Source organism: Carcharodon carcharias, chromosome 30 (genome assembly GCF_017639515.1).
Source record: "Carcharodon carcharias isolate sCarCar2 chromosome 30, sCarCar2.pri, whole genome shotgun sequence".
In the NCBI taxonomy this organism is placed as follows: Eukaryota; Metazoa; Chordata; class Chondrichthyes; order Lamniformes; family Lamnidae; genus Carcharodon; species Carcharodon carcharias.
Window position 1 is genome coordinate 9,827,545 of NC_054496.1, and position 16,201 is coordinate 9,843,745.

At 49.7% G+C, this 16,201-nt stretch overlaps 1 protein-coding gene across 2 annotated transcripts in view; it reads right to left on the bottom strand.

Annotated features, from left to right (window-relative positions):
* olfm2a (olfactomedin 2a) overlaps positions 1 to 16,201 on the bottom strand; it is a 702,739-nt gene that overhangs the window by 264,675 nt on the left and 421,863 nt on the right. Inside the window, exon 1 of one of the 2 annotated variants that reach the window (XM_041177082.1) lies at positions 135 to 651. The exons of the other annotated variant lie outside the window; for it this stretch is intronic. Coding sequence (XP_041033016.1) covers positions 135 to 215 — 81 coding nt within the window. The 5' untranslated portion in view covers positions 216 to 651. Of the gene's footprint in view, positions 1 to 134; positions 652 to 16,201 lie in introns of those variants that run through there. 2 annotated transcript variants of the gene reach the window in all.

The following is a 16,201-nucleotide window of genomic DNA, read 5'->3' on the forward strand; positions in this document are numbered from 1 at the left end:
AGTGACCAATACTGGACGCAGCACTCGAAATGTGGTCTCGCTAGTGCCCTGTACATTTGATGCATAACCTCCCTACTTTTGTAATCAATTCCCCTCACAATAAATGATGACATCCTATTGGCCTTCCTAATTACCTGCTGTACTTGCGGTACGGTATCATTCGAGGACACTGAGATGTATGGCAGAAGGTGAAGTTTATACAGGTGTTCCATCATGGTTAATGAAGGGTGCAGCTGATCCAAGGCTTGCTCCTGTGTTCTTACTTTTGTGTTCTTTTGACGTCAGGGACCGTGGACTTTAAGCAGAGTCTGTTTCCTTTGAAATCCTGAACCTACTGGAAGAAATTTCCAGCTTAACAGGCCTCTATTTTCTGGAGTTGATGAGCAGCGATCTGCAGCACGTTAGGGGGATTGACTGTAGGAGCTGAGGGGCTGTTTTCCCCTGGCTGGGGGTATCTAGCGGAGGTATCTGGGACCATAGTCTCAGAATAAAGGAGGAGGAGGGGGCGGGGTTCGACATTTTAGGTTGACCATTGGGGCAACCGCCTTCACTCAGAGGCTTGCGAATCTTTGCAATTCTGTACCGCAGGCGAGAGCTGAGGGCGTTCGCGATCTGGCCCCCTCTGCACTGAGGAGGAGGAGGAGGAGGAGGAGGAGGGGGAGGGGAGGAGGAGGAGGGGGAGGGGAGGAGGAGGAGGGGGAGGGGAGGAGGAGGAGGAGGGGGAGGGGAGGAGGAGGAGGGGGAGGGGAGGAGGAGGAGGAGGGGGAGGGGAGGAGGAGGAGGGGGAGGGGAGGAGGAGGGAGGGGAGGGGAGGAGGAGAGGGGGAGGGGGGGAGGGGGAGGGGAGGGGGAGGGGAGGGGAGGGGGAGGGGAGGAGGGGGAGGGGAGGAGGAGGAGGGGGAGGGGAGGAGGAGGAGGGGGAGGGGAGGGGGAGGGGAGGAGGGGGGTGGGGAGGAGGAGGGGGAGGGGAGGAGGAGGGGGAGGGGAGGAGGAGGGGGAGGGGAGGAGGAGGGGGGGAGAGGAGGAGGCAGGAGGAGGGGGAGGGGAGGGGAGGGGGAGGGGAGGAGGAGGGGAGGGGGAGGAGGGGGAGGGGAGGAGGAGGGGGAGGGGGAGGGGAGGGGAGGAGGAGGAGGAGGGGGAGGGGAGGAGGAGGAGGGGGAGGGGAGGAGGAGGGAGGGGAGGGGAGGAGGAGAGGGGGAGGGGGGGAGGGGGAGGGGGAGGGGAGGGGGAGGGGGAGGGGAGGGGGAGGGGGAGGGGAGGGGAGGGGGAGGGGAGGGGGAGGGGAGGGGGAGGGGAGGAGGGGGAGGGGAGGAGGGGGAGGGGAGGAGGAGGAGGGGAGGAGGAGGAGGGGGAGGGGAGGAGGAGGAGGGGGAGGGGAGGAGGGGGAGGGGAGGAGGGGGAGGGGAGGGGGAGGGGAGGAGGGGGTGGGGAGGAGGAGGGGGAGGAGGAGGGGGAGGGGAGGGGGAGGGGAGGAGGAGGGGGGGGAGAGGAGGAGGCAGGAGGAGGGGGAGGGGAGGGGAGGGGGAGGGGAGGGGGAGGAGGGGGAGGGGAGGAGGAGGGGGAGGGGGAGGGGAGGGGAGGAGGAGGGGGAGGGGAGGAGGAGGGGGGGAGAGGAGGAGGCAGGAGGAGGGGGAGGGGAGGAGGAGGGGGAGGGGAGGGGAGGGGGAGGGGAGGGGGAGGAGGGGGAGGGGAGGGGAGGGGGAGGGGAGGGGGAGGAGGGGGAGGGGAGGGGAGGGGAGGGGAGGAGGAGGGGGAGGGGAGGGGAGAGGAGGAGGCAGGAGGAGGGGGAGGGGGAGGGGCATCGAGTGCCGGGTTGGGTGGGTGACCGCTTGCCGTTCGGTGCCTGAAGCATGAGGGCGAGCTTCCGGTCACTCGGCGTTCTTAATCCTCCAGGTCACTGGCATCCCGACCTCGCTCGCTGTCCCACGGCCCCCTCTCGGAGTAAAGCTCGAGGGATGGCAGCTCGTCACGCCAGGACTTAACAACGGGGGCCCAGCAAATTTCAGACGGCAAAACCTCACTCCCATGACTGCGACGGGTTCCGACAGCGATTCTCCTGTGGCCCACTCACACCTCCTCTTCCGGGCAAATTCGATTCCTTGGCTTCTCCCGTCGCCACCTTCCTTTTTTTTTTTGTCGCTGAATCACTCCTGGCCTTCTGTCCCGTCTGGCTACTTGTCTAAAACCCATTCCGTTCTCACCAGCTTTTTCCAGCCGCGAGACACCGCGCAGAAACTTGCTGAGGCGCCGGAGGTCACATCTGCCGGCTGGAGGGCCGCGGTGCCTGCTTTCGGGAAGGCCCCGCTCAACCGCGCGCCAGTCGGCCAGCAGCGGGGCCTTCCCCCTCCAACCAAGTCCCTCCTCCCTCCCCCCCCCCCCCCCCAAGAGGGGCGGGCCTGGGGGCGGGGCCGGGGCCGGGGGGGCGGGGCCGGGGGGCAGGGGCGGGGCCGGGGGGCGGGGCCGGGGGGCAGGGGCGGGGCCGGGGGGGAGGGCGGGGCAGAAGACCCGGCTTCCAGCAGCCTCCAGCCAATCGGAGGCCGGCAGCTCCTGTGCTCAGCAGCGCCACCGCCGTGGGGAGGGGGAGGGGGAGGGGGGGGGGGTGGGGCTGAGGGGGGGAGGGGGGGGGGTGGAGGCCGTGGCTGGTGCCAGAAGGGCGGGGCACCGGTGTCCCAGGATCGTGGGAGTGCCCCAGGCCACAGGTAAGTAATGACAGGGTTGGTTGGGGGGGGAGGAATGATGGGGAGGGTGAGGGGTGAGGGGTGAGGGGTGGGGGGCACATGTTTCGTGGGGCGAGGGTCGCAGGGAGATGGGTGCGGAGGGGTGGGGGGTGGGGGGTGGGGAATGACGGGGAGGGTGAGGGGTGAGGGGTGAGGGGTGGGGGGCACATGTTTCGTGGGGCGAGGGTCGCAGGGAGATGGGTGCGGAGGGGTGGGGGGTGGGGGGTGGGGAATGACGGGGAGGGTGAGGGGTGAGGGGTGGGGGGCACATGTTTCGTGGGGCGAGGGTCGCAGGGAGATGGGTGCGGAGGGGTGGGGGGTGGGGGGTGGGGAATGACGGGGAGGGTGAGGGGTGAGAGGTGAGGGGTGGGGGGCACATGTTTCGTGGGGCGAGGGTCGCAGGGAGATGGGTGCGGAGGGGTGGGGGGTGGGGGGTGGGGAATGACGGGGAGGGTGAGGGGTGAGGGGTGAGGGGTGGGGGGCACATGTTTCGTGGGGCGAGGGTCGCAGGGAGATGGGTGCGGAGGGGTGGGGGGTGGGGGGTGGGGAATGACGGGGAGGGTGAGGGGTGAGGGGTGAGGGGTGGGGGGCACATGTTTCGTGGGGCGAGGGTCGCAGGGAGATGGGTGCGGAGGGGTGGGGGGTGGGGGGTGGGGAATGACGGGGAGGGTGAGGGGTGAGGGGTGGGGGTGGGGGGCACATGTTTCGTGGGGCGAGGGTCGCAGGGAGATGGGTGCGGAGGGGTGGGGGGTGGGGAATGACGGGGAGGGTGAGGGGTGAGGGGTGGGGGGCACATGTTTCGTGGGGCGAGGGTCGCAGGGAGATGGGTGCGGAGGGGTGGGGGGTGGGGGGAGTCAGCAGCAAGGGCAGGCGGGCAGCTCTCAGCAGGCCTGCCCCCCTTCCCGACGTCTGGTCCCTCAACCAGGCACCGAGTACCTCTTATCAAGGGACCATCCAGGCCCCCGGAGGTGACAGGCCAGCCACCTGGTTTTAGCCGCTGTTGACAGGTCTGCCCGCGGCTGGGTTTATACCAGCAGCAGCAGAATGAGGCCCTTGCGTGTTAGTTGGCCTCTTAAGGGCCTCAATTGGTGGGAAGGATGATCATAGCACCACCCCCCCCCCCCCCCCCCCCCCCCGCCAAGAACGAAACTCTGGCGGATATGGGAAGGCAGTGGGGCTCCGGTACGTCACCATCCTGCCTAATTAAATGCCCTTCCCACCTCCAAGCTCGCCACCAGAGAGAGCAGAATATTCCGCCCCCCTAACTCTACTTCTGTCTCCACAGATGCCCACGTGGGCTGCTGAGTATTTCTGGCATTTCCTGTTTTCCGCACTCCTTAAATCTTCTTTATTCGAGAAAACGCAAGCTGAGTCTAAGCAACCTGCCCCCATAAATGAGCAGTTTTAGTCTCAGATTCATTCTGGTGACTGTGCACCGCACCCACTCCGAGGCTAATATATCTTCCTGGAGTTGTAGTAGCCAGAATTGAATGTTTTATCCCACTTATAGTCCAATAAAAGCTTCATAGAATCATAGGCTAGAAATATAGAATGGTTACAGCACAGAAGGAAGCCATTCAGCCCATCATGTCTGTGTGGGCTCTCTGCCAGAGCCATTCAGTTAGTTCCATTCCCTCACCCTTTCCTATGGCCCTGCAAGCATCTTTCTCTTCAGATAGTTATCCAATTGCCTTTGGGAAACAACAGTTGAACGTGCCTCCACCACACTCTTAGGCAATGAATTCCAGATCCCAAACACTTGCTGTGAGAAAGGCTTTTCCTCATGCTGTCTTTGGCCCTTTTGCCAATCACCTTCAATCTGTGCCCCTCTGGCTCTTGATCCTTCCATCAATGGGAACAGTTTCTCTCTATCCACTCTGTCCAGACCCCTCATGTCTTTGAACACCTCCATCAAATCTCCTCTTGATCTTCTCTGAGGAGAACAGTTCAGCTTCTCCTATCTCCCCAGGCAACTGAAGTCTCTCATCCGTACAACTGCGATAAAGGTGATGGATTCCATTTAAGAATTGATGTTGAAAATTGAACTTGTGCAGCGAAAACCAGAAATGCTGCCTAATGGTGTGCGTATAAAATGTCGATACACTGTGCCGACATTAACTGTGATTTAACCAGCACGTCTCCAGCTCCTCGGGATTGGCTTCTGGGAGTTAAATGTCACCTCTGTGTTAACTGTCACTCAATCCTAATCGGAATGGGAAAGGGTATACAAATCTATGTATTACCAAGGTGCAGGAGGAATCATAAATTTCGATCCATCAAATCCTGACCTGCTCTGTTGAGGGACTGCTGTGCTGAAACTGGTGCGATTAATTCTCCTTGGATCAATAAACTATCTGAAGTCTTCAGGCTTACCTGAAGAGATGGAGGCAATGAATATCTTATCAGCAGTCAGCCCTGAACGTAGCACAGTGATGTTTCTATTAACCCTTTAACCCACAAGGGGGCTCTGAGATTCTCTTGGACACCTACCAGTGTTTTGAAGGATCTCATTTGTAGAAAAGACTGAGGTTTACAAGTGATAGAACAGTATGTAAGATAAGCACTGGGCTGCACAGGGGAGCACTGAGCAGACAATGCAAGTTTAAGCAGGCGTGTTAAGAGAAGGGAGTGCTGAAGGATGGCCACAGAAAAGGCAAATGACAGAGGAAGAACGTGTGCTCGTTGAAGACTAAGTCCATAAGAAGGCAGACTCAGGTGAAATACTGTAAGGCTTAAGAAATTGACATTGGCTCAAGTATCAATTTCATGTGACATATAAAACCGTACTATAGAAAGAGAGACTTGTATTTATGCAGCATCTTTCATGACCCCAGTATGTCACAAAGTGCTCTTTAACCAATGAGGGTGTGGTCACTGTTGTACTGTTAGGGGCAGCAGCAACCAATTTGCACACAGGAAACTCTCACTAGCAGTAATGTGATAATGACCAGATAATCTGTGTTCGGCTGAGGGATAAATACTGGCCAGGGTACTGGGGAGAGCTGCCTCCCACACCCCCCCCCACCCACCACCAATCTTCTTCGAAATAGTGCCATGGGATCTTTTAGAACCAACCTGAGAAGGCAGACAGGGTCTCGGTTTAATGTCCCATCTGAAAGATGGCCTCTCTGACAGTGCAGCACTTCTACAGTGGAAGGGTCAACATTGATTATGGGTTCAAAACTGAGACCAATGGCATGAATTACCAATCACACTCAAGGAACCAGCTGGACATGGGGAGTGGAATAATATCACACTGGTTCAGTATGAGTTGTCATTCTTGTTCATTATTGCTGAGATGGGTTTTAGCCTACGCTGACTGAGTGGTTGAACTGGAAAGCATCTCTTTCCCTATTTCTTACAGTCTTTAGATCCATGAAAAGGTCAGAGATACCATTTTTGTTTCTAACTAAGGGGCCAGCTTGGTGAAACTCAAACTGTCCATGACTAAAACTGCTTTCAGACGATATCACCGTAGACTGAGCTGCGTTTCATTCACACACGGCTTAAGATGTATTTCCGCTGTTACATGTACACTTGGATGAGCTGAAACTAAAGGTCAGCAAAACTGAAGTCACTGTCTTTGGAATTGTCCACTCCAGAAGGTTTTGCACGCTTCATCGTTGAGTATATCAAGGCTGGGATTAATCGATCTCTCAGGCGATGAGGGGATACGGGGATAGGACTGGAAAGTGGAGTTAGGAACACAGGAACAGGAGTTGGCCATTCAGTCGGTCAAGCCTGCCCCACTATTCAATTAGACCATGGCTGATCATCTGTCTCATTATCTCTGTACTCCTTGATGTCATTGCGTTGAGGCAAAAGATCAGCTATGATCCTACGGAGCAGTGGAGCAGGCTTGAGAGACCCTACAGTATAGGGTCCAATTTCTTATGTTTCTATCTTTTCTTTGGCTCCTGTGAACGATTCTGCTCCTTTGATCTTGAGTCCGTGAGGCTGGTTTTAATTTTGATGATAGTGATCATGGACGATACCGAATTAACTGCCCCTTAAGTACCCTGCCCAATTCACTCATCCAATGGCTTCAACAGCGAAGAAAATTGGTGGAGAAAATTGACCCATGGTTAAACTTAACAGCCCCCCCACCGCCCCCCCCCGCCCCCCCCACCCCCCCACCCACCCCACCCAAGGTCAGCCTCCTCCCTCGATCACACCTGTTACACCATCAAGATTTCTTTCTAATGCTAATGTTGTGGCACAGCTGATGGTAAATGCTGAGTTGTTCAAATGCCAAAGGGAAAATTGAAACAACTCCCACAACTTGTTTTGCAATTTGTATAAATTTCGAGATGCGGGCCTTGAAGTAGTAATATGGTTCTATGGTTCTACAAACACACACACACACACACACACACACACACAGATACATATAGACACAGATACCACTATTTTACAATAAATTCCAATAACATTATGAGACTTGTTATATCTTCCTGACAGCAAATGCCTCGCAAACATCACATGTCTGTGCCCTGACCTATCTCCTTGAAAGTCCTCCTCCTCCTTCAAAGGACTCGACTTGCTTCCATCACCACCCCCCACCCTTTAACCTTTAACCTTTAATTTTCCTTCCAGCTCAGCCTCGACTGATCCTCAACCTGAACATCACACTGCACGAGATACATGTTATTATTTTTTATCTGCACAGAGAGATGAATCCATGCGGACTGTTCTCTAACAGATAGGAGTCAACATCATTGTTGTCTGAACTATTTGGAATTGCTTCGAATGAACTGAATATTACTTCAAATTAAACACAGATAATAGGACTACGGGGCAAAAAATTTAAAGCAAAAAACTATGTTGTGAAAAATTTCTTTACTCAAAGAGTGATAAATGTATTTCATTAGGAGTTGATTGGGTACTGTGATAACACTTCTATCTCTGCCTTAGAAACTTGCATTTTCAAGCTCCACTCCAGAACCTGAACAAACAATTCAGGCTGGTATTTCTGGTCGTGAGGGGGTACTGCACTTTCTAAGGTGCTGTCCTTCAGTTGAAAGGCTAGACCAAGTTCCTGTTTACCTTAAGGATGATGTTAATGACCCAGTGAGACTTTTCAAAGAAGTGTAGAGAGTTCTCACCAATTGAGGGTACAGGAAGGCTATTTATCCCTTTCTGTTTATTCATTCACAGGATGTAGGCTTCGCTGGCTGGGCCAACATGTGTTGCCCATCCCTAGTTGCCCTTGAGAAGGTGGTGGTGAGCTGCCTTCTTGAACCGCTGCAGTTCATGTGGTGTAGGTACACCCACAGTGCGGTTAGGAAGGGAGTTCCAGGATTTTGACCCAGCGACAATGAAGGAACATTGGATATATTTGCAAGTGTTATAGCCGTGTGAGGAGGGATGAAATGACTTCCCTGTTTCACCACTCCAGGCCTGACTGTAATAGGGCTTTTTTGTAAATTTATAAGGATGAAGGTATTAACTCAATGTTTCTGTTTAACCATTTACATGCTGTTTGCAAATAAACTAGTCTGGCAGGCTTTCGTGAGTTTTAAACATAAATGGGTTACCTTTTATTGAGATAAAAATCCACCCAGGTAAAGAAATAAAAATATTTAAAAAGGTAAACTCATGTCCAGAACTTTGCAACACACACACACACAAGCAATGCAGAATAAGAAGTTATACAGTAGGAGGTTACTTTTTAGCCAAATTAAAAGCCAACGATAAAAGGCAAAAGATAGAGAGTTCACTGTTTATGATTTCTTCACTGGGATCTGTGGCTGCAGCAGAATTTTTACACTGTGGTCTTGAAATTTCAGTGGAGTTGAAGCCAATGTAAATTACAATTTTTGGAGATGGCCTCTTTTTTAAATGTAATCCATCTTTTCTAAAAGTGTACCTGATGTCTCTTTCAATGGAAATTCTCTATCTCTGTGCTGGATTTCAAACTGTACTAGAGATAGGATCTTAAAATTGAAAGGGAGGGTAGAGAGATTGTTACTGCTCCATTGGAAGTTTTCTTCCAGGCTCCGGCTAAGCAGCTTGGAGTTGTAATAAAAGACATTCAAAAATGGTTATTTTACTCATATGATCTCTCTTCCCATAATGATCTCAGAAGATAATTGATTAGCTCATGTCTGGACAGACTGTGGCAATTGTTCTATGGCCTGGGTGATTAGATTCTGTAATGTTCCAGCCATTAAATCCTAAATGATGCATTACCAACTTGATGAGAAAAGAAGGACACCTTTCATATAGCTATTGTCCCAGTAGACTTTCTATCTCCACCTCAGAGGTAGCCTTATAGAAATGCAAATTGTAAAGTCCAGGACTGTTTCAGTAAATCTTTTGAAATATTTCTTGACATCAGCAGTTGTGAAGTTCCATAGGCGGTTGTCCTGTCATGTCTTAATTGTAATTCATATTACGACCTTCCAAAAACTGGTCAACTTGTAACATCAGATGTCAAGTGACTTGTGGTTAAGTTGGTGCCTTTGCTTGCTTTTTAAAAGTTATTTTAAAGTAGTTCAATATGTATTTGATCAGCCGATGAAATTAAATATTAATATCACACATGCACATGTCACATCATCGTGACGCAAGTCAGGATGGTGTGTGACTTGGAGGGGAGCTTGCCCTTGGAGGTGGTGGTGTTCCCATGTGTCTGCTGCCCTTGTTCTTTGAGGAGGCAGAGGGTTTGAAAGGTGCATCCATGGCATTTTCCCCCAGCAGCTAACTGCCTCTTTAATGATTCAAAAGTATATTTTTCCACTACCCTACAAAGAATGCTGCTTCAGGTATCAATTACTTGTGTGAAGAAGTGTTCCCATATGTCAACACTTGAAACAGCTTGTACTGTAACTCCTTGTCTGTCAGTTGTCTTTCAACCTGAAATAGTGCTTAACCTTTTCTATTCCATTTAATGTCTTATAAACCTCCACTGTAATCCCTCTTATGCTCCTACTTTTCAGATGGATGAGCCTGAGTTTTTAACCTTGCTTCATGGTTCAGGAGCTGGGTATGAGGGGCACACCTTAGCCTTTTCTCCGCATTGCTTCTGAAAATATTGCACTTTGGTTTCAGTGTGAGCCTACATTCCTCCCTGAACAACCATCACCGAAAGAAAAAATAGGTCAAGTGGTCATTTATTCCATTAAATTCTGAACCTTTTGTTGTGGGTTGCCTGAATAACAACGTGCCTGTCAGTGCACTTACAAATAACTCATTGCATGCATGAAGCACCATTTCTGAAATGCATAAGATTTCATGGCCACTATTTAGAAGAGCAAAGGAATTCTCCCCTGTGTCCTGGCCAATATTTAGACTCAGCATCGCTAAAATAGATTTACCGGTCATTATTACATTGCTGTTTGCTGGAGCTTGCTGTGCACAAAATGGCTATTGTGTTTCCAATGATACAACAATGGCTACACTTCAAAGGTACTTCGGTTGTGAAGCACTTTGAGACACCCTGAGGTTCTAAAAGGGCCATAGGAATGCAAGTCCTTTCATCCTCTACTTATCCTAAGGAATTATACCCTGATAAATGTTCTTGTAAATATTCTTGTGTCTTTATGGTGTGACCAACAGGTGCAGTGTTGAACACAACAATTACACGGAAGTGAAGAGCAGCAGCAATTAACTGAAAAATAATTCTTTCGATTTTCCAAACGAATGCTCGGAGGTCATGGGTCATGGCCAGTGCTGCATCTTCTGGACAGTATGGTACCAAGAACAAAGGGCAGAATCCTCCCGGGTTTGCACTGAGTGCGGCAGCGGGTGGGTAAAATGAGGTTTTACTCGCTGGCTGCATCGGCGGGTTTTCACCCCTTATCGTCCCAAACCCACCACGTTATTTATGCATTCCCAGGAAACATGCTGTTTCCATGGTGGGCTGGCTCATATTCGCCTGCCACACTGTCACCTCCCCGCTTCACCACACCAGGCACCACAGTCAAAGTCCAGCCGCGCTCAGCGCTTCCAGCCCAGGACCGCAGCAAAGAAGACATGGCCCCAAAAGGCAAGAAGACTGCAGCCCTCGAGCGCCTGTTGGATAACATGGAGGCCGCTGTGACGTCCTCTACCTCCACTCTGGCTGCAGGAGGGGCAGCTACATTACCAATCCCGCTTGGTAGGTGATGGCAGTGTTGATCAGTGCCAATGCTGCACTGAAGAGGTTGGCCATCCAATGCAGATAGAGGATGAATGATCTCATCCATGCAGCCAGGGTAAGGCAACCATCTCATCACTTTAAACTTTGTAATGTAATAAAATTGGGACATTCAAGCACTTGGCTATGCTTCAAGTTTAATTCATTCATAGCTCCCTGTTCTGGCATAAATACATCCACTATTGTCATAGTATCATCACACTCAAAGAATTGTGAATCTTTGGAACTTTCTACCCCAGGGGTGTGTAGATGCTCAATTGTTGAGTATATTCAGTGTGCCTTTGACTGACTGAGGAAAAGAATATTTAAAGATGAGGGTCTCAAACCTGAGACTAGGCCATGGTTTACCAGTCAGCAGTGACCCTCGCGCTCCTATATGCCTCGGAGACTTGGACAGCAGGCACCTCAAAGCACTGGAGTAGCACCATCAGCAGTACCTCCGCAAGATCCTCTAAATCTGGTGATAAGAAAGACGCTCCAACAGCAGTATTCCCTTCCGAGCCAACCAGCCCAGGGGCAAGGTGCCCGTCACTCAATACCAGCTCCGCTGGGGAATCGTTTGTACGCCTGACCCCAGATACTGAAATGACTGCTTTACTCAGAACTTGGTCACATAGGAGACTCCAGGGGACAGCAGGAACACTTTAGGGATGTCCTCAAAGCATCTGTGAAGAGGTCACATGACTCTTGGGGTTCCCGGCTTGTGACCGACCGAAATGAAAAAGGTTCATTCAGGAAAGTACCGAGCGCATCAAAAGACTTCAGCAGGAGCAGGTAGAAGTGAAGTTGAGGCGTCAGAGAGAGTGCACAAGCCTCCGATCAACTACTGGGATGACAGTGGTTATGTCACTGGACCAGTCATCTAGAGATCCAACTAAAGATCTGGAGACATGGGTTCAAATCCCACCACAGCTGCTGGTGGAATTTGAGTTCAGTTAATTAACCTGGAATTGAAAGCTAATCTTAGTAATGGTGACCATGAAACTATCACCAATTGTCATAAAAACTCATCTGGTTTACTAAGGTCCTTCAGGGAAGGAAATCTGCCATCCTTACCTGGTCTAACCTAGGTGTGACTCCAGACCCCACAGCAATGTGGTTGACTCTTAACTGCCCTCTGAAATGGCCTAGCAAGACATTCAGTTCAAGGGGAAATTAGGGATGGGCAACAAATGCTGGCCTCACCAATGACACCCACATCCCATGAAACAATACAGAAAACAAATTCTACCCAACCCTAAGCACCACCTGCCCCGCATGTGGCAGAGTCTGCGTATCGTGCACTGGACTTATCAACCATCCCAGAACTCATCGAACTGGATTGGAAGCAAATCATCTTCAATCCCAAGGAACTGCCTATGAAGAAGGATATTCACGGCAGAACTGAGGGAATCGAGGAGATGGAGCGGAAAAGTGGAGTCGAGGTAGAAGATTAGCCATGGTGGTATTCGATGGTGGAGCAGGCTTGCTTCAACATATATTTATCTCACTCATTTTGTTCTTATACCTCTTACTTACTTTGTTGTTTGCGTTTGCAATTTGATGCTAAACTTTCTCTATTAGCTGTCATTGTCCTGTCGAGCAGATGAATGGATCTGTCTCTTCACTCCCTTGCATATCAAGGTTAGCACCATGGTCTCCATGACTACTGCATGGTCTGTCCTCTTTTGCATTAATGTTCAGTCCTTGTTTGAAGTGTGGAGTTCTGTGGGGCTCTTCTGCTACAGTATTTCCCAAATAAATCCCTCTCTTGGGAATATCATAACAGGAGGAGGCCATTTAGACCCTCAAGCCTGTTTGGCCATACAATTAGATCATAGCTGATTTGTGACTGAACTCTGTTTACCCGTCTTAGTTCTATATCTCTTAACATATCCAACACAAATCTATCAACCTCAGCCTTGCAGTACCGATTGTCACTCAGCATCCATAGTTTGTTGCGAGAGAGAGTTCCAAATTTCTCCTATCTATTGTGGGAAGAAGTGCTTCATGATTTCCCTCCTGAATAGCCTCACTCTAATTTTACAATCATGTTCCTTTGTTCTTGACTTCCCCACTGCAGGAAATAATTTATTCACCTCTAAGCATCAAATCATTTTAACATTTTGAACACTATCATGCCCAGACTGCAAATTATCAGATTTATTGCATTCACTTTAAGACAATAGCATGGTAGGATGTGATCTCATAGCTCTGGATTTGTAGTCCAGTATCACAACCACTAGGCTACAGTAACCAGTAAATTACCATCATTTCATCCATCATTCATATAAACTTAAGGTACTCACCCTTAAATACAAACAATGTGATTGGCAATCTTGATCAATAATGCAGTTGGGATCATGTCTTATTTCTATTCTGATTATGTTTTGCTTTCAATAGTTACGTTCAAAAGAAGATGAGAATCCAAACTCTTCACATCCAGTGTGGTCACTGGCCAAGGCAATCCAATATGAACCCAATATTTCCTTAAAGAGAATGCATCCTCAGTGGGACAGGATTCAAAAATAGATTTCCTGTCACTGGCACAGCTTAAAGCAAATCCTTCTCTGCATGATGAAAGATCAATCCTTCGAAATGGAGGCACAGCCTTAAAAGACAAATGGGGCTACCTCCTTCCACTCAACATTGCGCAGACCACTAATTAATTCAATACAAAGACGCTCACTCCATTGTGAAGATTGCTGACATCAAAAGTATGTTATAACCCACCGCTCATTCACTGGGTAAAGGGGGAAGCTGGAGCCAGTATTTCCTTAACACAGTTACTCACCTAGCCCAGAGAACTCAAGCATAGGCTCCCTTTCCCTCACCTGCCCCGCATTACCCACCTTCCCCCCAACTCAGAGATGGAAACCAATTATTTTACATACTTAAGAATAATTCCCTAACTTTTTCCCAGTTAGTAACATTGCTGTCACTTACAACCAGAGCGTGCACTTCATTGTAACAGGACTGCAACATTAACAAAGGAAACATATAGTCATTTGGTAGTGCAGAACTCGAGTATTGCTGAAAAAAGAAACATGCTATCAAAGCTTTTTGTCTTGTGAGTTATCCTGATGAGTGCAAGATGAAAAGCTTTGATAGTATGTCTCGTTTATCAGCAACACTAAAGGACGCATAGATTTCCGATCACTGTGTGAAGTAAGAGCACACTTTAACCTTTACGACAATCACTATAGAAAGGAATCAATTTAAATCGGCTCATGGCTAAAATTGGAATGCTATCCCTCGCATAATAAAAGAAAGAATTGCATTCATATAGCACCTTTCACAACTCCAGGATATCCCAAAGTGTTCTGCAGGCAATTATGTACTCTTTGAAGTGTAGTCACTGTTGTAATGTAGCAGCCAATTTGTGCACAGCAAGATCCCACAAACTGCAATGTGACAGTAGCCAGATAATCCCACTTTTGTGTTTGGTAAGCGATAAGCAATTTGTTAAGCAGGACAATTCCTGTACACGTGGGATGGCTTACACCCAATGGACAGGGCAGCTGGGTCCTTGGTTTAATGTCTCACCTGACAGTGCAGCACTCTCTCAGTACCGCACTGGAGTGTCAGCCTAGACGTTTCATGCTCGAGTTCCTGGAGTGAGACTTGAACCTAAGACCTTCTAAACTCAGGGGCAAGAACACGAGTCACTGAGGCATGGTTGAAATGTTAATTGGCAAATCTTTTATTTGGAATACATTTTCCCAAACTGTTCATGCTCTTATTTAAATAAATTTGCCTCCGGTACTAAGTAACAGAAAAAAAATGAGTATCTATAGAGCAGATGGTACATAGTGGTAATGTCACTGGACTAGTAATCCTGAGGCTCAGGCTAATGTTCTGGGGGCATGGGTTCAAATCTTACCATGGTTATTGTAAAAGCCCACGTGGCCTTTAGGGAAGGAAATCTGCCGTCCTTACCTGGTCTGGTCTACATGTGACTCCAGGCCCACAGAAACGTGGTTGACTCTTAACTGCCCCTCTGAAATGGCCAAGCAAAACGCTCAATTCAAGGGCAGTTAGGGGTGGACAGCAAATGCTGGATTTTCCGGCGACGCCCACATCCCATGAAAGGAATAAAGAATTGATTCTTCAATTACCAAGGCCCCTTCAATAACCCCTTCCACCTCCACCATCTAGGTGGAAAAGGGCAGCAGATGCATTGGAATGCCACCACCTGCAAGTTCCCCACCAAGTCACATGCCATTCTGTCTTGGAAATATATCGGCCGTTCCTTCACTGTTGCTGGGTCCAAATCCTGGAACTCCCTCCCTAACAGCACAGTGGGTGTACCTACACCACATGGACTGCAGCGGTTCAAGAAGGCAGCTCACCACCACCTGCTCAAGGGACAATTAGGGATGGGCAATAAATGCTGGCCCAGCCAGCGACGTTCATGTCCCAACAATGAACATTTAAAAAAAATCAGCATGAAATTCATTTCAGAGCCTTGTCTCAAGGATGTTGCTGATTTTCCACACAATTTTTCTGTTGTTGTTTAAAAGCAATGCAGTATTCTAGGATTACAGCAAATCTGGTGACAGTGTCAATATCATATTTAATCACACAGAAGGTAGATGCTATGCAGAAGATCATCTAAATGGCTATCCCATCCATAGAAGATCTACCAAAGATTGTTAATGTTGTGCTAGATATGCACAGTGTTGCAAGCTCCTGCAATATGCAGAAAAAGGATACCACTTCAGTTCAAACCAATTCCTATTGCCTGATTCAATTCCGGACTGCCAGCAATCAGCGTTGATGCATGTGGACCCAAGTTGAGTAAAGCAGATTGAAAGTAATTGACAAAAGAGCCAGGGGGGAGATGAGCAGAATTATTCTTTACACAGTGAGCTGTTGTGACCTGGAATGTGCTGCCTGAAAGAGTGGCGGAAGCAGATTCGCTAATAACTTTTGAAAGAGGATTGAATGAATACTTGAAGGCACAAAATGTGCAGGACTGTGGGGAATGAGGAGCTGGGGCTGGGGGGAGGGGGGTGGGGGGGTTGGTGGGGAGCTGGGGGTGTGGGGGAATGGGGAGTGGGATTAATTCGATGTGTCTATGAAAGAGCTGACACAGGCATGATGGAAGGAATGGCCTCCTTCAGTGCAGCGTAATTCTAAATGGTCAATTGGTCATTTGGAGAACCAGTGCAGACAAGATGGGTCAAGTGACCTCCTTCTGCACTGCACCAATCCTATTATTCTTCATGTATGTGAGTGCTGCAATTTCACCATGGGGGGTGGGGAGGTGGGGGGTGGGGGGGTGGGGGGGAACCACAACCTAGCAATACAGCCACCCAAAGTTGTTAACCCCCTCTGTAGTCACTGAAACGAATGGCAGCTCT